Source organism: Cervus elaphus, chromosome 8 (assembly GCF_910594005.1).
Source record: "Cervus elaphus chromosome 8, mCerEla1.1, whole genome shotgun sequence".
NCBI lineage: Eukaryota > Metazoa > Chordata > Mammalia > Artiodactyla > Cervidae > Cervus > Cervus elaphus.
Window position 1 is genome coordinate 45155400 of NC_057822.1, and position 24506 is coordinate 45179905.

At 43.4% G+C, this 24506-nt stretch overlaps 1 protein-coding gene across 6 annotated transcripts in view; it reads right to left on the reverse strand.

The window, feature by feature from the left end:
- The window catches only part of SPATS2L (spermatogenesis associated serine rich 2 like), a 182425-nt gene that overhangs the window by 93638 nt on the left and 64281 nt on the right, over positions 1 to 24506 (reverse strand). For 4 of the 6 annotated variants that reach the window (XM_043910449.1, XM_043910448.1, XM_043910453.1 and 1 more), the window contains one exon: positions 2697 to 2757. In XM_043910449.1, the coding sequence (XP_043766384.1) occupies positions 2697 to 2735 (39 nt within the window). In that variant the 5' untranslated portion in view covers positions 2736 to 2757. Of the gene's footprint in view, positions 1 to 2696; positions 2758 to 15456; positions 15684 to 17575; positions 17595 to 24506 lie in introns of those variants that run through there. The other 2 variants (XM_043910451.1, XM_043910450.1) reach the window with 2 other exon arrangements.

Genomic DNA, 24506 nt, shown 5'->3' on the forward strand with positions numbered 1-24506 from the left:
TTTGTTCTTCTGTGCTCTGGGGTTATTTTGGTGGAAAACTCCGGGAAGCGGTAATATAGAGGAAGAACCAGAACCAGACAGAGCTGAGTTTAAATCCTTGCTCTTTCACATTCCCTGAAAGTCTGACTTTGACCAAATCACTTTGTCTCAAGCCTTTGTATCTTCATCAAACAAGAAGTACTTGTTTATAGATCTTCATGTTAAATAACTTTTCCTGGTACTGGGAAAGATTGAATGCAGGAGGAGAAGGGGATGACAGAGGATGAGACGGTTGGATGGCATCACCAACTCGATGGACATGAGTTTGCACAAGCTCTGGGGGATGGTGAAGGACAGGGAAGCCTGGTGCTGCAGTCCGTGGGGTCACAGAGTCGGATACGACTGAGGGACTGAACAGCTAAGCACAGCCGACAAAGCCGGGGGAGCTTTTAGAAACACACCGTGTCAGCTCATGTTCCTGCTGAATTCCGTTCGGTGGCTACTTTGGCCCTTTGAATAAAAGCCTACATGTTTCTATGTCAGGTTCTAAATTTTGGGGGGCACAGAACTCCTATGACAGTCTGGTAAAGACCTGGGGGTCCTTCTCAGAATAATATTTAACTAAAGTACATAGGATTACAGAGTAAATCACTCATATTGAAATAACACTGACATTAATAAAAAATTTATGCTACAGTAATATATATGTGCTTCTCTGTCAACATCAAATAACACAACAGGGTGGCAAGTTCTGTAGCTTCAGTAATTCTACAGTGCGTGCTAAGTCGCGTCGGTCGTGGCCGACTCTTTGCAACCCTACAGACTGTAGCCCACAAGGCTCCTCTGTCCGTGGGATTCTCCAGGCAGGCATTCCTGGAGTGGGTTGCCATGCCCTTCTCCAGGGGATCTTCCTGACCCGAGGATGGAACCCTTGTCTCAGGCAGGTTCTTTACTGCCGAGCCACTGGGGAAGCTCCAATTTTGCAACAGAGATGAACAAACAGCACTTCAGGATATCCGTAACAAATGTAATTTGATATGAAGATATGTGCGATTTTTAGTTGTGAAAGTCACAGGTACTCCAGCTACCCCTATGGGTTGTCTTTCTCCCTTGCCTACATTCATGATCAAAGGAAATGCTAAACTTCATCCAGATGTGAGTAAAGATGAAAATTCGTCTTTCCCCGTCCAGCTTCGTGGACCCCTGGCTTCCACTCACAGATGCTGTGGGGCTTGAGGGACACACAGGTGAAGAGCCAGAATTCTACCAATGCCGGTTCGTGCCCTGCTCTCTGATCTCGCCTCCCATCACCACTCCTCTGCCCACTGCACTGTGGCTAACTCGGCCACTTGCCCACTTGCTCTTTGAACACGATGAACTTTCGTCCTCCTCAGGCAGCCGCTTTCGCCTTTCTCCCTGGAACACTCTGCCCTTGGGTCATTGCATGGTGTTCCTCTCCTGTTTTCTCTATCTCAGCTTGCATCAGCTGCTCTGAGAGGGCTGCCCTGACCACGCCCACCTAGGTATCCACCTACCTGTGCCACCCTGCTGTGTTTTTCTCGTGGTAACATCATTATCTGAAACGATCGCATTCATTTACTTGTTCCTGTGTTTACTCTCTGTTTCCCTGCCCTAAAAAGCAAGCTCCAAGGGAGCAGGAACCTCATCTAGTGTTCAGTGCCACATTGACAGCCTCTAGAACAGTGTAGAGGACAAAGTAGGCGTCTGATACTTCTCGGCTAAATGGAGGCAAACTTACTAAGGATTCCAGCAATGCTACTTCTCTCATTGTTCATTCAGTATTTGAGGTACTAGAAGGATACAAAGAGATGAAAGACAAACTCCTGCCCTCAAGCAGTTCACAGCCTAGTGGAGGTGGGAGGCAGCCAGCCATGTAGAAAGCTGGAGGGAGTTCCGGAGGAGGCTCCTTCACTTTGCTGGGCAACCATGGACAAGCCTCGGGAGGGCCTTATTTCCCCTAGTGCGGATGAGTGGTTTGGACAAACTGATCTCCATCATTTCCGATGATCCACAGTTGATGACCTTTTAAGAGCTAACAGTGCAAGGCAGCACATATGGCAGGTGAGGGGTTGTGACCCGAAGTGGAGGAAAGTCACAGAGGAGGACAAGATTTGGAAGGACTCTGAGATATCATCAGCCTCCAACAAATAATGAGGAGGGGGGATTTTCAGACTCTTGAACTCTGTGTTGAAAGAAACTGTAAAGGCCACCCAGCATGACCACTAGGTAACGCTTTGGATAAGTCTGTGAGGCTGTTTTTGGAGATGGAACATAACACCCTTGCTTTTAGATGGAACCCAGCGTGGTGGGTAAGAGTATCAATTGTAGAATGGCACTGCTGGCTTCAAATCCCAGCTCTGGTGCTTACTAGCTATGTGAACTCAGGCAAAGCACTTACCTTCTCTGTGTCTCAATTCCCTCCTCTGTAAAATGAAAATAACTACATGGGGTTATAGTCAAGACTAAATGAGGAAATGAATGTAATAGGCGTAACACACATTCAGTAAATGCTAGTTATGATTGTGTGGAATGGTTTTCTCCTGTGTCAAACTTATTATGTATCCCTCACCAACGCCCTCCCCGCCCCAGCCCCCAAACCATTTTCCTCTTGTTCCATTATAATTGAGTTTTTACTAGCTAGAGACTACATTATCCAGTTTGGAGTTTCTGCAAACCAATATATAATTATATCTTACCTTTTCCTTGACATTCACATGAGTATTGAGTTCGGCCATCTTGCTTCTAGTGGAATAAGCCCTACCAAGAAGGAAAAAAAAAAAAAAGATTAACTTTCAAAATTGATTTCTCAATGTGTTGTTTTTATGCTCTCGTCCAATATAGTAAACAATTTCATTTCGCCATAATCATAATCATAAATACCTATTTAGAATATAAAAGTACTTTCAAGCTAAGCACTTGTCTTAGATACGGTCTAAAAGCATGTTACAGTAACTCCAGATGACAACATAAAATCTTTAATTCATACTGTACGACGCAGAAAATGACAAAATCAGACAGGTATGCACCTAATCTGTGTTCCTTACTATGTAAAAGAATGAGGTACAAAAAACAGTGAGAGGAGGAAACAGTGCTATTTTAACTGAGCACTGTCATCATAATCTCTCCTGCTTCAGTGTCTTTTAATCTCAACATAGCAAACACTGATTGAGTCTTTCCTGCATGTGTATAACTACACCAAAACACTCTAGGAAGAAACAGGAGAAATGGTTCCAGATTAAAACGTAAGAAACACATAACAGTTTTAAAGCTTGCATTTTCACTTATCAGTATAGAAAATCCTTTTGGATCTACACATATATACCTTTATCATATTTTTAATGACTATAAATTCATGATCTCTAGTCTCAGAGGCACTTTTAAAACTGCCCATTATCATTGTTTCCTAAAGTTCTTTAGGTTTTAAGCCTTTGGTGTCCAATATTCTTTGAGAAGTGGCCACTATGAGAAGATCTTTATTCTTAATATCTAGCTGTGGCATTACCTTCTCATCTGGTCTAAATCTTTTGCCATTATTAAAGAAGATAGACCGTAAGTCTTTTATAGATTCAATCTCTTTCTGAAATTGAGCACAAATGACTTACAATGGACAGATTGGAGCAGAAATTAGCGGCTAGACAGGCCAAGATATCAATATACTGTCAACTTGCATGTTTTGTCAATCAAGATTTACTTTCTATGTGCTTTTCGTCAATCAAGAACCACTGAAGCTCTTTCTTATGTTCTCTGACTTTCGCTACAAAGAGTGTATCTAGGGGACTTCCCTAATGATCCAGTGGTTAAGACTCCATGCTTCCAATGTAGAGGGCATAGGTTCAATTCTTGGTTGGTGAACTAAGATCACACCAAAATAAATAAATAAGTGAAACAAAATAGCTTACCTCAAAGCTAGAAAAACCAAGAGTGTATCTAGATTTGAAACATTCAAGGTTAACTTGCAAAAATTCTTATTTCTCCCCACCATTTTCTTTTAGGCTTAGGTCTTAAATAAAGCATAAATTCAGATCCATTACCTTCTGTTGAGCTTGGTAATATGTAACCTTAACTCTATCACCACTCAAATAAGAATCCATATACTATTATCTGTTATTAAAGATAAGGTCAGTTTTCATTCCAATCCCAAAGAAAGGTAATGCCAAAGAATGCTCAAACTACTGCACAATTGCACTCATCTCACATGCTAGTAAAGTAATACTCAAAATTCTCCAAGCCAGGCTTCAGCAATACGTGAACTGTGAATTTGCAGATGTTCAAGCTGGTTTTAGAAAAGGCAGAGGAACCAGAGATCAAATTGCCAACATCCCCTGGATCATCAAAAAAGCAAGAGAGTTCCAGAAAAACATCTACTTCTGCTTTATTGACTATGCCAAAGCCTTTGACTGTGTGGATCACAATAAACTGTGGAAAATTCTGAAAGAGATGGGAATACCAAACCATCTGACCTGCCTCTTGAGGAACCTGTATGCAGGTCAGGAAGCAACAGTTAGAACTGGACATGGAACAACAGACTGGTTCCAAATAGGAAAAGGAGTACATCAAAGCTGTATATTGTCACCCTGCTTATTTAACTTCTATGCAGAGTACATCATGAGAAACGCTGGGCTGGGTGAAGCACAAGCTGGAATCAAGATTGCCGGGAGAAATATCAATAACCTCAGATATGCAGATGACACCACCCTTATGGCAGAAAGTGAAGAAGAACTAAAGAGCCTCGTGATGAAAGTGAAAGAGGAGAGTGAAAAAGTTGGCTTAAAGCTCAACATTCAGAAAACTAAGATCATGGCATCTGGTCCCATCACTTCATGAAAAATAGATGGGGAAACAGTGGAAACAGTGGCTGACTTTTTTTGGGGGGGGGGGCCAAAATCACTGCAGGTGGTGATTGCAACAATGAAATTAAAAAAGTTACTCCTTGGAAGGAAAGTTATGACCAACCTAGGCAGCATATTAAAAAGCAGAGACATTACTTTGCCCACAATGGTCCGTCTATGGTTTTTCCAGTGGTCATGTATGGATGTGAGAGTTGGACTATAAAGCTGAGTGCCGAAGAATTGATGCTTTCTACTGCGGTGTTGGAGAAGACTCTTGAGAGTCCCTTGGACTGCAAGGAGATCCCAACCAGTCCATCCTAAAGGAGATCAGACCTGAATATTCATTGAAAGGACTGATGCTGAAGCTGAAACTCCCATACTTTGGCCACCTGATGCGACGAACTGACTCATTTGAAAAGACCCTGATGCTGGGAGGGATTGGGGGCAGGAGGAGAAGGGAACGACAGAGGATGAGATGGCTGGATGGCATCACTGACTCAATGGACATGAGTTTGAGTAAACTGCGGGAGTTGGTGATGGACAGGGAGGCCTGGTGTGCTGCGGTTCATGGGGTTGCAAAGAGTCAGACACGACTGAGTGACTGAACTGAACTGAACTGAAATATTAATGTTAGAAACAGTAAAATTTTATTTACAGCTTCCAAATGATACTGCCACTGACACATGAATTTGGGCGCTGTGGTGGGGGACCCTGCATACTCAATCCCCAGAGAGACAGCTCCTTTCCATATACTCAGCAAAGAGGGCCCATCCCACTGGATACACCTCCCATTTCACCAGCTCTTCCAAATGGTAAATCCTGTATCCTCTGTCTTGGCATAAGGGAGAAAGTAAATAATGCTAGCTGGCAATAATGTCTGGATTTCATTCTCATATATTTTTGCCCCTGAGAGTTACTAGTAAAAGACAATAGGATTATCTTCTGATTATCCATAACAGTGAATAGAGATGGTATGTGAAGTATAAGGACAAATATCAGGTGTTTTTTGTTTTTTGAATAAGCCATAGATGTTAAACCTTTGGTCAGTTACCACAGTGCCTGCAAGACGGTCGATAAGCATGATATCTGAAGACATTTGAATGGTTGACTTTCCTATTCAAATGGAGGTTCTGGCATTATGGAAACATAGACAGCGTATGCATGGATTTTTCTACATGTGATAGTGTATGTATGTGTGAGAGAGAATGAGGATGGGGGAGGTAGTGAAAGAGACCCAGGCTGCATCAGTGGAGTAAGGAAGGCTCGAAGGATACAGGGGGGCTTGGGGCTGTGTGTCAGGATGGATCTGAGCCACAATTCCTCTCATCAGACTAGATCAGCTAAGTCTTCCAGACACATCTACTCCTGCCATTATAGATGTGTGAAATCTGATAGAAAAAGGGTTTTGTTTTTGTTTTGCTTTGATGTCTAAGATTTGAGTGTGCAGCATTTTCTAAAACTGGAGTGTTATAATCTACAGAAGAATCAGGGAGGAATTCCATGGAGCACAGAAAATTTCTGAGATCTGAGTAACTGGCAGTATGGAATGGTGAGCTTGGTTCAAAGAAATACACAATTTCCTTGGCAATTCCCTTTCTCATTGACCTCGGTGTCTAAGTCAAGGAAGACTCTTCTTTGGTTGTGATGCCAGTAAGATTAATTACAATATTATTTTGGTGGGGGGAGGAAAAGGCTGGCTGTGAGGGTAGAATGGGGCTATTACAGGTTCCTGAGATGGGAAGATAAGATAAAAATAATTTGTAGGGAGCTGTTATTTGTCTATTTTATGCTCTTTTTTTCTTTCTCCCCCTGCGTGAAGGGCTGCCTCTACAGGCCATCCCTTCCAGCTGGACTCTAATGGCCTCTGCATGCCAAGGCTCTCCGCTGGTTGGTGTGTAACAGAGAGACTGAAAAATCAGCTACAGCTCCAGTTATGGAAACTAGAGGAAAGATTTCAATATAAACAGAAAGTAAATCTGGTTTGCCTTAAAGAATTAAGAGTTTAAGTGGTTAGAATTAAGAGTTTGGATTGTTAAATTGGGTTTCATTAATAAAGACGAACAACGAGGCCAAGGCTGATCTTCATTGTCAAAGGTCCTTGCTGAGTGTCCACACCTGGGCTTGGCAATAGCCTGCCCAGAATACTCCGAAGCACGCCTCACCCTGGCACAGCATCCTGTGTTCATTGCCTTTCCTCTGACCCCCTCGCTTTTGTGAAAGCTTTTATGCTATGCCCCTGTTTTCTGGGATTCTGTTCTCTGTTATGAACTGTATCTGGACAGTCAGATCCCCTGAATATGACTTGTTTAATTTGTATAGTTAAGGAACTTTTCTTCTAAGAAACAATATATTGGCACCTCCTCCTAAATGACAGGTCCAGAGTTCAGCAACTTGAAACTCCATCCCTCAAAGTTGCAGATCCTCTGGGTAAACCTGAGAAGCCTTGGAAGCTGAGAGTGAGAGAAAGAAGTTTGGGGCCCACAGACCTATTTCCTCCCTTCTCACCACGCCTGGTCACCACCCTTGATGGTCTATCAGTAACATAGCTTGATCTCAGTTTTAAATCCAAAAGAAAGGTACAATGATCCCACACTCTGACTTCTTGGGAAAGAACCTGGTTTCTAATCCTGTTATCACTTACAATTGCTCTTAGACCAATGACTGAGGCCTAACTATTCAAATCCACACATACATGTCCCATGCATGTAAATAATCAATAGAAAATGAAGATAACCAGAAACACAAGTCTTGATCCTGGCACAACATTTCAACAGCTTAGGAATGTTTGAAAATTTTTTCCTGTAATTTTATACTTTGGCTTTCAATTTTACATATAGTCCAGAGAAAAATAAAGATCAAGGAAACTGTTGACTGAAATTTTATTTATGAAATCTCAGATTGATCTCTTACCTCAGTCTAGATGCATGTTTCATAGTCAAAAAATTATTAGGAAAGATATCAGTCCCAAAGGGAAGAATTTCACTGTTTATCACCAATATATCATCTATACACTTCTCCAGTGTAAAATTAATAATGCAAAACTATAGTTACCACCAATCACTTCAGTGCAAAGTTATATCAAACTGAACTTACTTATGCAAAGATCTTACTTAATATGCATTAATGCTAGACAGAAAATCTATTAGTTTGTAAAAAAGAGAAATATTCTTTAGAAAAATAAACCCGAAGAGTATAAATTCTGGAACATATGTTTGTTTCAGCATTTCTAATTAATACAATTCAGAGAAGGTTAATATATACAACAACCTGGACAACTGAAGAAGATATTACATATATATTAATGTATCTTATGCAATCATATAAAGTGTAAAAAGTTAACAGTGTAAAAGAAGGTGTTAGCTGCTCAGGCATGTCTTACTCTTTGTGACTGCACGGACTATAGCCCACCAGGCTCTTCTGTCCATGGACTTCTCCAGACAAGAATACTGGAGTGGCTAGCCAATTCTCCTCTCCAGGGAATCTCCTGACTCTGGGATCAAACCCGGGTCTTCTGCATTGTAGGTGGATTCTTTACCATCTGAGCCACCAGGGAAGCCCAGTCTCTGTTTTCGCTTCTGTTTCACCGTGTGGACAGTAATAAAAGTTTCACTTTTGTTTCTCTGAAACCTATTACTACTCTTAGACTGACTTTCCTGTTCTCAGCTGTCCTATTACTTTTCTGGAATGGAATTTAGAGGCAGAGGAAATACATAAGAAAAAAAATTTAAATAATCATTGAAACAATTTTTTCAAGGTCATTTATGCAAAGTCCTCCCATGATTTATAAAAACCTAATAGAGAACGTCAGTTGGTATGGGAAGGTGGAGGTCAAAAAAAGAAACTTCCTCATGTCATTTACTTGCAAAGCCAGATTTGACTGTGGGCTGGTCTGAACTGGAATGTCCTGTAAAATACTTCCTGGATTTCAAAGGCATGCTACAGAAAAGGAATGTAAGCTGTCTCAATACTAATTTATGTCAATGGTGTGTTGAAATGATAATATTGGATGTGTTGAGTTAAATAAAACATTATTAAAATTTAACTTCACCCATTTCTTTTCACTTTTTTACTGTGACTCCCAGAAAAATTTACACGGCCTATGTGGCTTACATCTGCTAGAAGCTGCTGTCCTGGAGCAGTGGCTCTTCAAGTGGGCTTCCCAGAGGAGCAGCAGCATCTGAGAACTTGTTAGAAATGTAAATTCTCAGTTTCCAGAAGGACTGGATCAGAAGCTCTGGGAGGGGGTGCAGCGGTCAGTGCTCCAACCAGCCCTCCAGGGCATATTCAGACCCACGGAGACTAAACTGTGAGATCCACCGCCTGGGAATATTAAGAATGAACCTCTTCCTTGATCCCAGTCACTACACACAAGAAACGGACTCTCCAGGAGCCTGGACAGATAAGCAGGGTGCGGGGGCTTAGGGGGTGGTTTCCTACCAATTACCTTGTTAGGGAATGGTCTTTTCACCAACATACTAATTGTAATTATAGCAATAAATATGGAGCACTAACATTGTGCCAGGCACTCTCCTTCGTGCTTGACATATATTTATCCATTTAACCCTCATACCCCTATAAAGTAGAAACTGACTATCCCCATTTCATACACGTGAACGCTGAGGCAACAGAGGTTCAGTGACTGACCCAGGGTCCATGGTCAGTGACTCAGGCACCGGCATTGTGACTCTGGAGCCCAGAGCCACTGTGCTGAAGACACTTCAAAACCATCACAAACAAGTCAGGGAGTGCATTACCTAATGAACTGCAGAAAGAACTCTGCAAGGAGAATAAAACCAACCCCAGTCACTGCCTTCTCCAGTCAGGCAGGGACGTGATGGATGCCTTGTATTATACATTCACAGGGCACACAGACTGCAGAGCAAACCACTAAACTCGCATGGGAATGGGCAGGAATGTACCTATTATAAAGAGATGGCTGTTTTCCTGTGGCTTCTGCCTCTGATGAGAGTGTTAGAAGCTGCATTTAGTGGGCCCTTGGCCAACAAGCTGCTTCTCCGGTTCTATGATGCTGCCCAGAGGCGCCACGACATTCCAGGGTCTAATGTTTAACTACTACATCTTTCTAAATTAAAGTAATTAAAGTGTCTCTGTAGCCAATTTTTGTACAGCCTTGACAGTGTGATCACATAGATCCTGAGACGGCGTCTCGCGGCTGCCTCGGAGAGGAAGGATTGGGACTGATCTGGTGGTGCTAAGTGCTAGGTCATTTCAGTAGTGTCTGAATCTGTGTGACCCTGTGGACTGTAGCCCACCAGGCTCCTCTATCCGTGAGATACTCCAGGCAAGAATACTGCAGTGGGTTGCCACGCCCTCCTCCAGGGGATCTTTCCCACACAGGGATTGAACAGGGGTCTCTTATGTCTCCAGCATTAGCAGGTGGGTTCTTTCATCCCCAGTGCCACCTGGGAAGCCCCAATCTTGTGGGGAGGAAATCAATAATGTGATGTGACTGGAAAAGTAGCAGAAAGCCTCTCTGCCAAAACACAGCGCCCCATGATCTCCCAGAGTGCCGATGCCCAAGATGGAAAAACCTCTTCAGAGATGTCTACATTCTTACTTAGGTTATGGCATGCTATCATCTCCTGAAGAAAGGGTGACTTCATACGTTAATTTATTTCATTCTCTACTGCCATCATTTGGCCCTTCACAGAGAGTGGTGCTCTGAGAGAATGGGAGACAGGACAGACGAGTTTTGATAGAGATCTAGGGAGAGGCTGCAAATTTATCTATGGGGCCAGCATTCGTCCTGGTGGAACATTTGAGCAGAGGTTCTAGGTTCTCAGAGTACAGTATAAGGGCCTCAGGTCTCCGGCTGCAGAAAAAGAGGATGGAGTTCTAAGGGAGGAAAAGTAATTTCCCTCTTACCCTTTGAGTTCTTAGTTGGGACCCCTGTAATAAAAGACAAATTAATATGATAAAAACAAACACATGCTTATTAACACGTATATCTCATGGCATCGCTCAGCTGTATTTGACTCTTTGCGACCCCATGACTGTAGCCGGCCAGGTTCCTCTGTACGCGGGGTTTTCCAGGAAGGAATAATAGAGTGGGTAGCCATTCCCTTCCCCAGGGATCTCCCCTACCCAGGGATCAAACCCACATCTCTTTCATTGCAGGCAGACTCTTTACCATCTGAGCCACAAGGGAAACCCCATATCTCATGGACACATGGCAGATAGTCAGGGAAAAGTGAAGAATTCTCCCCAAGGTAGCCTAGAATGCATGATAAATACCATCTTAACAGGGAAAGCAGAGGGGGTATAAGCCTCTGAGGGGACAGTAAATGATTTTTAAGAAAGACAAACAGGTCCTTAAAAGAGCAGATGGGAGCTATGATAGCTTGTGACAAAGTTTGCTGAGTGTGGTGTCAATTCTAGTCTCCTCTTCTGTGATGAGACTCACCCCCCTCCCTGGGAGTTTCACCAACCAGGGAGGGAATTTATGGCAACGGAGTTCTTTGGACGCTCTGTCTTTAAGCAGAAAAGCGGATTCAAAGAAAGCCTCTCCCTGTATTTGCTGTTTTTCAGTGCCCATAGCTCACCAAATACACCAAAGCTGTATATTTGGGAGTACCATGCTCTGAACTCCCACAGCCATGTTTTGGGATGGCATCTTCTCCAGCCTTCAGAGCTCGGGGCCTCTGTGGCCCCATTTAGCTCACAGGTACTCAAGTCCGTAAGGGCCCTCGGGGTGATGGGAGCCGTGAGCAGCCAAAGCAGCTGAAAGCTGAAAATTTACCTTAACAAAAAAAAGACATGGGGCTGTCTCCCATATATTTGGCTACTTCTCTGTAAAAATCACCTTTAAGCTGTCCAAGGACTAACTGTCCCGCCCCCTAAGCACAGTCAAGGGGGCTGACATGCTAGCTCAAGAGGGAAACAGTGCTCCCGCTATAAAACCGGGACCTTGTCTAAATGTAACAACATACAGGTTTTCCATTGCTCAACTTTTCCATTGCTTAATCTCTCTTCCGTTTTGTGCTCTTTCCTTTCACGCCCACCTTTGCCGTTCCTTATCTGGTCTTGTAATTACTGAGGTCTCTCATATTCCAAGTACTTCAGCTCTTTCTTCTGTGGTTTAATTCCCACAGTTTAATAAAGGTTCTTGTGCAGTGCCTTGCTCCTTGGAGGAAAGTTGCTTTAATTATTAGGAATGAGGACACATAAACAATGAAACAGGGAATGGTGACTGAAATATGACTTTCATATGAAGACTCCTAACCTAGACTTTTTTTGTTTAATTTGAAGGGGGGAGAAAAGATCTCAAGGTTGCATTTTTATTCAGACACTTCAGTGGACTAAATCCACTCTTAGAACAGCTTCACGGAAAAGCATTTTAAGGGCAAATGTCAGGGAAAAAAATTCACATTTAAAAGCCCTGTCTCTGCCTCTTTTGAAAAGCAGGGTTAGCCTTTGGTTTAGAAATGTCACTGCTTACCAAGTTCTTTGTAAGGGGAAGAAAGAAAATTGAATGTTTTCTTTAAACAGGTCATTAACAGTCAATACTTATTTGAAAAATCCTGCTTCCAGAGGCAGATAAATGCTTCCAATCACTTAGGATATCACTTGAGCACATCCAGGGCAAGACGGGCTGATGCAAGTTTCAGACCTTTCTGCAAGAACGTCTTGACTCAACAGCCCCGGGTGCTTGTAGAGGAGGCAGAGTCATGTGGATTGCACGCCTCTGCACACCCTGCACACACACAGAGTGGTCTGGGAGAGCACAAAGCAGGCTTGATGGCGAGCCCAGCCTTGCATTTTCCATTTTAGTACCGGCAAATGCGTATGAATGAAGATTAACCATTTTTGCATAAAGTGCCAAACCACCTCCTCACTCACTGCAGCAGAATGCAAATAGGAGCAAAAGAGCAAAGGACAGCTAAAATAAACGCGTGGATCTCAGGCCCCTGAGAGCACAGGGGGAGGGTGCATGGCAGGCTCTATTAGCATTCATCTGTGGCCTGATTTTTCTATTTAATTTGAAATTATTTCATTGCATAGGTCTCTGACAGCTCGAGAATATAAATAAATGCCTTTTTCTAAAAGTGACCCAATGCTGGCTCCTGGAAGACTCTGCTTCTGATTGCTGGGCTTTCAAGCAAACATGTGTTTCCATAGAGATGTGGGTGAGCGGGGCCCAGTGCAAGTACCCACTTGTATCAGCAATTCAATTATGCTCAGTTCTTTCAAGATGCTATGATGTCAGCTCAAGTCTTTACAACAGGCACATCCTCAGAGATGCCTTGGGAAAGGTGAAGTGGCCGGCGTTTCGAGGTTCGGAAGAATAAATCCATTCTCTCCAAGCATGCTGTAATAAGCTGTCTGCCCACAGATCACAACGCCTTGCCCACCACCCCTCTACTGCCCACGGAACAAATCCCAAACCCCAGAAGCATTCAGACAAAAGATCAAGCACAGTTCTCCTCACACCCCAGAGCACCAAAGCACCTCACACCGACTCCCCAAATGTTGAAAAGGAAATAGCATGCCTTCTCTTTCTTTTCTCCCCTTTCCCCCAGCTCTTTACCCAGCTATGGCAATTCCTACACAGAGTTTTTTCTTAATATCTGACAAACATTTACTAAACACCTACAACATGCTGGGCTCTACAGAGAATGTTGGCAATGATCACAAAATAACACTTTCGGAACTCTTCCTGTATACCCCAGGTGGCTCAGACTGAAGAATCCAGGCTTGATCCCTGGGCCGGGAAGATTCCCTGGAGAAGGGAATGGCTACCCACTCCAGCATTCTCGCCTGGACAGAGGAGCCTGGTGGGCTACACAGCTGGACACGACATAGTGACTAACACACACACACTTCGCTGTGTACCCAAGTATGAACTCACTTAATTCTCATAAAGACCCTGTGGACGAGGTTCACCTTCATTTTATAGAGAAAGAAATGTGAGCACACGATGGTGAGCTCCTTAAGTCATGCTGCAGGCCAGCGCCTGAGCCGAGAGCTGAACTCGGACCTCCTGACGCCAGGAGTTCAGTTCAGCTCAGCTCAGTCACTCAGTCGTGTCCGCCTCTTTGTGACTCCTTGAATCGCAGCACACCAGGCCTCCCTGTCCATCGCCAAATGCCGGAGTCCACCCAAACCCATGCCCAGTGAGTCAGTGATGCCATCTAACCATCTCATTCTCTGTCGTCCCCTTCTCCTCCTGCCCTCAATCTTTCCCAGCATCAGGATCTTTTGAAATGAGTCAGCTCTTCTCATCAGGTGGCCAAAGTATTAGAGTTTCAGCTTCATCATCAGTCCTTTCAATGAACACCCAGGACTGATCTCCTTTAGGATGGACTGGTTGGATCTCATTGCAGTCCAAGGGACTCTCAAGAGTCTTCTCCAACACCACAGTTCAAAAGCATCAATTCTTTGGTGCTCAGCTTTCTTCACAGTCCAACTCTCACATCCATACATGACCACTGGAAAAACCATAGCCTTGACTAGACAGACCACTGTGGAGAAAGTAATGTCTCTGCTTTTTAATATGCTGTCTAGGTTGGTCATAACTTTCCTTCCAAGGAGTAAGCGTCTTTTAATTTCATGGCTGCAATCACCATCTGCAGTGATTCTGGAGTCCAAAAAAATACCTGCCCCCAAAGGAGCTTAAACCATGTGACAGAGATAGATATACAAGCGAAAATATAGAAAAGAGGGGGTGGGGGAGGAAAGCAGCATGTAGACTCAGGAAATTAGACCTGGAATTGACCTGGCTTAAGGTTTTGGTGCTTAAGTGGTGCTTAAGCACCACTGGGGTTGCGATCAACCCAGCTGGCCAGTCTCATCAGAGGGTTAGGGGCGTACTTGCAGTTAGAGGGGGTAGGCTGGAAGTCGGCTTGTTTTTACAGCAAATCTTGAAGGAAAACACTGATACCCATCTCCAAAGAAAACACTTGCTGTGGTTCTGCACTATAGCTCTGGCCTGGCAAAGAAAAGTCCTAACAAAAGCCGGCAAACAAAGCTCTACCTTCACCACCAGTTCAGGGAAGTGGTCTCATGTGTCTCGGAATAAACATCTGGTAAAGAAAGCCACCATCTCTCCAGAGCGTATTCTGGTTTCAAAAACCTTTCTTCTAAGGAACGCACAATATTCCTGCTTCATTCAGTCAGCACCCTTCCTAGTAAACACTGACTGGTTTTCTCAAAGTAGCGGAGAAAGTCAGGTCCCTCCTACTTCCTTGGAACATTTGCCCCTGGCACGGACTGAATCACAACAGGCTATGATGGCGTCTGCTGGGAGAGAAATGCTCGGGAGCTGAGGCAGAAGAGAACTGGAGGCAGCCGGACCCTCTCACGCCTCCTCCCCAACCCAGCACCATTGCTCCTCAGCCTCTCTCACAAAATCCGCCTCGACTCACTTGGTAAGGTGTCCAAGTCAGGGCTTCCTGCGCACGGCTTGGCTGCCTTTCTCAACAGACAGATTAGCCTTTCCCCTGAACTGACCACCTTTATCAACTTGCTTTTACTGCGTCCAGTCATCTTAACAGTGTGACTCAGGTGGAGTCGGAGGCTGGGGTAGGTAGCAGGATCCTGAGTGTGCTGGCTGGGTAACCGGGGGTGGGATGGTGGCTGAGGACACCTGAGGCTTGGAGGGACTCACCTTCTGCGAAAGTGCTTGTTTCCTTTATGTAAAACTGCCCCGTGCTCTGGCTTTCAGGCTCTGTTAGCGAATGCCCAGCTTTTCGTTCTTCTCCACTTGGGGAAGGCGGAGCTGTAAGGCTGAACTTGCAACTTTTACACCGACTGCCCCAGAGACTCAGAGACAGTGTGGGCTGGGACCGCAGTCGTCCTTCCAAAGGTCAGTTTCTGAGACTGTGAGTCAGTTAAGGCCTTCTAACCTTTCTGCGACACCAGGACAGCAGGTCAATCAATCAGCAAACATTCCTCGCCCTGCACCTCCTCCCTGTTCTAAAACCTGTTCCTGGCTCCAGACCTAACTGGAGGCAACTGCCAGCTAAACGTACACCCACTGAATAAGGTACTATTATGTCCAGGGGTGTATACATTGTATTTTGGGTGATGCTTTCACCCAGAGGAATGAAGTTTTCAAAGTGGATTTTACCAATGAAAAGCCCGTGTGAGGAGCTTGGGGGCAGGGATAACCATCAGAACTCAGAAGAGAGAAGGCATTCCCGCCTGTCAGGCCTGCGCCACATACAGGCACGTTAGTCTTATATATGTATGTTTGCTGGTTTGATATTTAAAAAAAGAAAGAAAGAAAGAAAAATCACTCGTAAATTCAACACATTCTGAGAAAGGCACTCTTTCTCTTTAGGTTCAGGCCTCTCCTGGACCCTATCGTCTCGCTAACCACTCCCGGGCAGTCAGCCAGAGAGCCCCATAGGCAGCCGTGTGGCAGGGCTGTCTGCGTTAATTATGGTACCATAGTCACCAGCCACACAGTATCTTTGGTGGTGGTGTTCAGTCGCTCAGTCGTGTCCAACTCGTCACGACCCCATGAGGTGTAGCATAACACGCTTCCCTGTCCTTCACCATCCCCAGGAATTTGCTCAAACCCATGTCCATTGAGTCAATGATGCCATCCAACCATCTCATCCTCTGTCGGCCCCTTCTCCTCCTGCCTTCAATCTTTCCCAGCATCAGGGCCTTTTCCAGTGAGTCAGCTCTTCAAATCAGGTGGTCAAAGCACTGGAGCTTCAGCTTCAGCATCAGTTCTTCTAATGAATATTCAGGGTTGATTTCTTTTAGGATTGACTGGTTTGATCTCCCCTTGCTGTCCAAGGGATTCCCAAGAGTCTTCTTCAGCACCACAGCTTGAAAGCATCAATTCTTTGGCACTCAGCCTTATTTAATGACTACTGGAAAAACCACAGCTTTGATTATGCAGACCTTTATTGGCAAAGTGAAGTCTCTGCTTTTTAATATGCTGTCTAGGTTTGTCATAGCTTTCCCTCCTAGGAGCAAGCATATTTTAATTTCATGGCTGCAGTCACCATCCACAGTGATTTTGGAGCCCAAGAAAATACATACAGTCTGTCACTGTTTCCATTTTCCCCCATCTATTTGCCACAGAATTGGGGTCCCCTAAATGATCACAAAGAGGAAACTGCCCATTTTCTGCTATTCAGATTCTTCCGTATCTTCTTATGATAGAAAATAAGTAACTGCAATTTACCAAGTTTGAATCTCAACTCTGCCTCTGACTGGTTTGCGGACCTAGGTAAGTTACTTAACCTCTCTACACCTTCGTTCCCTCATCGGTAAACTGACGATGTTTATAGTAACTACTTCAGAGTGCAGTAATGAAGGTGAAATGAGTTCATATTTTTCAAGTGATTAAAACAGTGCTTGGGGCATATTACGTGCTGTGAAATAAATCTAAATAGATAAATAATCTCATCAATTCCTCCATAGCATTTGTGGTTGCTTTCCTCCATCTTCACTTTGCAGGTGACAAACTAGGCCACAAAAGGCTATGACCATGCATCTGGCCAGTGATGGAGCTGGTCCTTGAAACACAATCTTCTGACCACAAGTTGCCCTCATGTAGATACACCCTTCCCTCGCATGGACGCTGCCACTTTAAAAGGAGGCGAAGGGCAATTCCAGGGAGCTGCGGGTAGCAGCAGGAGGCTGAGGCCTAACTGCAGCCTCCTGAGACAGACAGAGACTCCCAAGGCTCGGGGTCCACAGAGGCATTTGTTTATCATGTTCTTAAAATTGCAGCACAAGCAAAAGTAAATCCAAGACTGTAATACCTCTTCTTTGTAGAATGACTCAGAAACCCTTGCCAGATCACAGCTTCCTGCCTTGGGGCTAGCAGGTGTGGTCAGTGCTCTAGTGACCAAGTTCATCTCCAAGGTACTTGTCTTCAGAGGGCAATGAGCAGCTATAATGAGGGAAGGACAAAGTTCAGATAAAGTCTTAGAGCTGATAACAGAGCAGCCCGAAAATGATGAATCTCCTCTGATACGTGCTGATTTTAGGGAACTGTATCAAGATGCATAAAAGAGAGAATTAACATGATTTTAATGTCCTTGAGTGTATTCTAATGCAATCACAGATCATAAAACTCATTTTGACCGATAGGTTCAAAATTCTAGACGTCATATTCACTGCCTTAGTGAATTTTATTTCAATTTCTAGCTATAATAAAAAATAAAAATTTGCCACCTGAAATATATGCTGTTTTGGGAAAATTAATAAGTACTTTAGAAATGAATTACAGAAAGAATCCCTTCCTTTTAAAAAGCTTGTCTCTGATCAATTCAAGTTCTTTCTCTTTTCCAAAGTACTGAGGAGAGTGTCCTTGACCTTTGAAATGTTCAATAAAGACATGTGGAAAAAGAGGAATAAATGTCCTCTCACTTTCAGTTTTCCTTTCTTGGTTGCAATGAGTCTTTGATAACTTATTCCCCGGGTTTCAACACCGAGTATTGGGGAATCACTTAAAACAAGCATTGTCACCATTAAAACAAGTGGTGTCAAATGCCGCTCTAGCCACCTCACTTACACACCCTCCAATCCACTCCTCCTTCTCCCCGCTTACTTCCAACCCAGCAGGGTTCCAGTCATGAACACTGAAGCCCTCTATATCTTCCCATACTGGACCCCATGTATCCCATGTCCTTAATCAGGTAACTTCCTCAACATCTCCTACTTATTTTCTTAACTCAGAGAATTGTATGCAGGATAATGAGGTAGCTAGACTAGCCCTCCAGTTCGCCTCCATCAAAGCCTACGCTCTGTTTGGAAAATGTATCTTTTCGGTAGAATATAAGGAAAAAAGAGTGGTTTCCAGTCCAATGCTAAACACATTTAACCCCTAACCTCACCATGAAATACTCTCTAACTCCAGCTACAGACATGGATTTTTGTTGCTGTTGACACCCTTATGCACACTATGGGTTCTTTGTAAACCTTCCTTTAGAGCACAACAATCAGATGCCTGAAAGCTCACACCTTGCTCTGAGTCCCAGCCTGCCTATGGCTCAACTCACATTGGGTGAAGTTTGGAAGGCACCAAATGCTCATGACTGTCTATAAGCCACAGGGATATATAGTTTAATCTCTTCCAAATCATTTTTCTAAAGACTGAATGAATCAAAACTGGTTTTGTACAGTAGTTCAAATATTGTACAGGTCTCTCAAATAAATATAATACCATATATTACTTCCCTTTGGAAGACTTTCTGTTAGTCATCCAATCTACTTTAAAGCAATTTTGAGGTGTAAATGTATGAGGTTTTGATCATTTGTCTGATGAAAAAAATCCATCTCTCACAGCCTTGATTCCATTTATACCCATTCTTGGCAGACTGATAGAGACAAACAATCAGGGCTGCCTGGATTTTTTCACTAATGTGAAAAAATTCCATTACCCAGCTGTAGAACAAGTCCTTTGCGTGTGCTTCCCATGGGTGGACACTGCATGTGCAAGGGTGTGCCTGTGTGTGTCACTGGGGGAAATAAGACTCAATTCCATTCTTGAGGTGTGTATATTGTAGGGGTATGGGTGATGCGAGAGCCAAGAGAAATTAGAATCTCAAATCGTTCTGAAATGGCTACAGCCTTGTTTATACAACAGGCTTCTCGATGGGTGAGACGGCTTCAGTTTAGGTGGGTTAAACAGGGAGGGCTTCTGAGAGGATGCGCTCTTCTGCACTGCTTTGAGGCAGTACTGCTGATGATGGGAATGGCATTTCAGGTAAGAGAAAGAGCAAAACCAAAAGCTCTCTGGCATAAACGAGTCAGCCATGCATGAGGCCAGAAAGAAAATCCAGCTGCGTAGTCCACAGAACTCCACAAATATTTACTGGGAGTCCACTATGTGTCTTGGCTAGATGAGATGTGTTTAGCTAATGGTAACGCAGCATAATTTTAAGATAGGCTCCTAAAGGAGATAAGATTAGCAGGCAGTAAGTAATTAGATTACATCAGAAGGCAGTATGTGAAAAGGTGTTATGTGCTTTGGTTTCAATTATACGCTTGTCCTGTTCCTAACAGTGAAGGGATAACATCCTTGTTTCCTTTTCCTTTTAGCAAATGGGAGAGTTCCTTCTCATTCCCACCCCACCCCAACTCCGCATCCCACCCCATTGTCAGAAACCAGACTCTATTTTCTCTGCTATTCTTGAAATGCTGAATCAAACACTGGAGTGTTTTTTTTAAAACCAGTTCAACTTGATTCTTTGTCCTTACAGTTTTGTAAAAACATTAGTTTTAATCTGACTAACATGAAAGGCCTGCAAACAAACAAAAGCTATGAAGCCGAGTTTCACTTAGCTCTAGGAAAGAAAGTCATAAATTATATTAAAGCTTTCATTTGGTTTTATTTTTTACCTGGGAGATGACCAACGGCTGATACTATGTAATTTACCAAATTCAGTCTTGAAAAAGAGATAATTAGACACTGGAAACATTCCTGTTGTTTTACTAAATGCTTCTTTTAAAAATAAGGAAGTCTTAAAGAGGAAAAAGTCTTTGAAAATTAATCTACTTAGAGAAAAAAATCTATTTCTGAATGGCTATCAGCCAGACTTAACTTGATTTCATTTTTCATTTCAAGCTTTCAAATAATATCTGACTAGACAAAATGAGAAGACTGGAAGTCCTTACCCCATTCTTCCCAGGGAAGAAATGGGGTAAGAACTGAGGAAACACTACAAACATGACCTAAATGTCATAGTTTTACTTTCGATTTTAAAAAATCCTGAAGCTATGCGGTATAATGGGAAAAAATAAATTTAGCTATGACAGAGCATTCCCCTTCTTCAAACCTGTGAATAATCAGTCTGTTGCTTTACAAAGACGTCTCATGATAACACTGCTATTCCCTGATAGCTCAGTTGGTAAAGAATCCGCCCGCAATGCAGAAGACCCTGGTTCAATTCCTGGGTCAGGAAGATCCCCTGGAGAAGGGATAGGCTACCCACCCCAGTATTCTTAGGCTTCCTTTATGGCTCAGCTGGTAAAGAATCTGCCTGCAATGTGGGAGACCTGGGTTTGATCCCTGGGTTGGGAAGATCCCGTGGAGAAGGGATAGGCTACCCGCTCCAGTATTCTGGCCTGGAGAATTCCATGGACTGTATGGTCCATGGGGACGCAAAGAGTCGGAAACGACTTAATGCCTTTCGCTTTCACCCTTTACTGAACATATTCATTCAAAAGGTATTCACTTAGAAAACACTTCTGAGCACCTTCTCTGTGTCAGGCACCAGCCTACTTGTTGGGGCTATAATAGTGAAGAAAACAAAATCCCCTCAGGCACCATGCTGTATAATTTTATCTCTTTATGTCTACTTCCTGAGTCCTCAGGATGTTCCTGCAAGATAGGCGTTATTGTTGTCATCTTCTAGATGAGGGAACATCAACAGATGTTTCTTATTTCTATTATTTTTATCAGAGTAATCGTCATTCAAGTCATTGATAAAGGATCTAGAGAATAACACAAGTGGATGTCTATAGATCACCCTGTGATCACATGGACCCATTCTTTAGTACTCCTTGGGCTTCATTATGCAAACCTAGCTGTGAATCCCCTTGACTATTCTGTTATTCAGTTCATAGTTCTCATTAAACTCATAATAGGATCTTGAGATGTTGTGAAAAGTGCCTTGATGAAATCCATATACACCATTATCTACCGCATATTCTTCATCTTGCATTCTAGTTACTCTACTGAACAGGCAAATCATTCAGTCCTGCTTGACTTCTTCTTGGTGCCTAATGGTTATCTCTTTCTTTTCTGAGTGTTCTCAAAAGTTTCAGAATAAATTTTTGAATTTTCCTGGGATTTCATATTTTCTATTTTTTGTCAATCACCAGGCACTCGGGAAGTTTTCCGTTCACAAATGCCTCCCAGATGGCTGGCTGGAGTGGGACAGTTACAGGCGTGAGTGTTCTCAGGCTACAGCCTGGGCCAGGAGACCCCGAGCCACACCAAACAGCTAAGGATCCAGTGTTTCACGGCTATGGGCCTCAATTCCCTCTTGTTCACATTTTGTTCTGTCCTACCAGGTGAGAAATCATGATCCTTGATTAAAAGGCAAAAATAGGAAGAGATGAATAGCCTTTTGTTTTTCTCATCAGAGGTCCTATCCATTCCTTGTTCTTTTTTTCTACAAAAGTAAAACAAAAGTCTACCAAAAAAAAAAAAAAAAAAACAAACCCAATAAAAACAGTATCCTAGTCCTGACAGAAATTATAACTATGTCATTAGCAAAAATGGGCATAGTACTGAACATCACAAGCATTCCAGTTTTCTATGTTTGGCTTATTTTGTCACCGTCATTTTCTATAGCATTGTTCCTTGCCAGCTTTTTAAGTCTCTTTTGTTGTTTTTAGAATTTTTTACATACTTCAGCTCACTCTGGACTTTAGGCTTCCTGACACTCTTCTAATGGGATTATCTCTCTCTTTGGTATTTGTTCTGTGTTATTTGCCTCTCCCTGCATTCTTCTTGAAATGGTCTTTTATATTGTGAGTTACTTTGAGCATGCCCTTTTTAGCCATAGACATTTCTTTTCCTCATTAGTTAGAACTTTTAAACCTTTAATTATAATCATTCAAAAAACTGAACTATTAGACTTGGAATGTGTGTGTGAGGGTGTACATTATCTTTGATAATCTGGAAAAATATTCGGGATTATATTATCAGAATTTCATTATTGTTTACTGCTGAATTCATTACATATATAATGAATTGTGGGTGTGAGTATATGTGGGTGTGTGTGAGTGCAAGCTTTGTGCCAGGTACTGTCCTATTTGCTAGGATACAAAGACTGTGATAGATGCAACCCTGCTGTCTTAAAGCTTAAAGTGAAAGTGTTAGCTGCTCAGCCGCGTCCAGCTCTTTGCAACCCCATGGACTGTAGCCCACCAGGCTCCTCTGTCCATGGAATTCTGCAGGCAAGAATACTGGAGTGGATAGCCTTTTCCTTCTCCAGGGGACCTTCCCAACCCAGGGATCGAATCCAGGTCCCCCGCATTGCAGGCAGATTCTTGACCAGCTAAGCCACCAGGGAAGTTCTTAAAGCGTAAAGCTTCAAGTAGAGATGAGTGCAGAGGAATTATGATTGAGCCTGACACTGGTCTTGTCAGGGGGCTTTGAGGAGCTTCGTGAGCACAGAGAAGGGGCCCTAATCTGAATTTAAGGGTTGGGCTTCTCCTGTGCTTTGTCATCTTCTCTCTCAGAGTCTCAGACTATAGCATCACATCTACTTTTTTGACTGTTTGAAATTTCCCTCATAAAGTCCACAGCATGTATGTCGCCTGCTCCCTGGTCATCACAAAAGCTAAGATGACATCATGGCCACTGTCTTCCGGGTGCCTGAACACAGCAGATGCCCACTGAATATCTGTTGAATACATGGCCATACATTCTTTCCACTTCTGTTTCACCAAGCAATCTCTTCTTGGTTAAAATGTGATCCCCAAATAGACATTTCCTTCATCTTCTTTACCTTTCTTTTCTTTTTTAAATTTTCATTTATTTTTGACTGTGTGGGGTCTCCATCGCCACACAGGCTTTTCTCTAGCTGCAGGGAGTGGGGGCCCCTCTCTAGTTGTGGTGCGTGGGCTCCTCGTTGCGATGCCTTCTCCTGTTGCGGAGCATGGGCTCTAGGCTGAGCAGACGCCAGTAGTCGCGGCTCTCGGGCCCGAGCACAGGCTCAATAGTGGTGTACCAGCTTGGTTGCTCTGTGGCATGTGGGATCTTCCTGGATCAGGGATTGAACCCAGATCTCCTGCATTGGCAGGCAGATTCTTTACCATTGAGCCACCAGGGAAGCCCTTCTTCACCTTTCTAAAGATGAAAATGTCAGTTAGGTAAACTGGTATCTAAGATTTGTCTTCATTTAAACATGAATAAGACTTCTAGTGATGCCCAAAGAGCTTACGTCTCTCCACACCCCTACTAACTACCTTTGCGTCACTTCTGTACTCTATGTCAGAAGTAAATTAGACCACTGCTTCATATGGTTGGGTAGTCTAAGTTCATTTATTTGTGCAAAACTATTTGTTGAGTGCTTGCTATGTGCAAAGAACTGTTCTGGGCACTGTATTCTTTCCTTCTTCCTTTTAACGTCTTCAAACACGTCCTTCCCTGCGTTTTTGGCTATTCACACTTCTGACTCTCGTAGAACGTCTGGATTCCTGCTCCGTGGGAAGAACTCATTTCCTTCTGCCTATTCTCCATCAAAAATACTGCCATGGACCAACTTTTTCTTAACTGCAGATTAGTTAAAAGAGGGTTCTCAATCTTCTGATAATGAAAACCTTTCTTATTTTCCTATAATGCTATTTGAAATTTCAAATTAAGTAATCTAAAAAAACCAGAGCTACACGACAGCACACTACACTGTTTATAAAACAGTCCGGAAAGTCCCTGGTCCAGCAGTAAAGGATCCACCCGCCAGCGCAGAGGACACAGGTTCGATCCCTGGTCTGGGAAGACTTCACATGCTGTGGGGCGGCTAGACCTGCGAGCCTCAGCTACTGAGCCCATGCGCTACAAGTACTGAGGCCTGCACGCTCTAAAGCCTGTGCTCTGCACCAAGAGAAGCCACTGCAATAAGAAGCCTGTGCATCGTAACCAGAGAGTAGCCCCCTCTTGCCAGAACTAGAGAAAGCCCACCGGCAGCAAAGAAGACCCAGTGTAGCCAATAATGAAATAAATAAATTAATTAA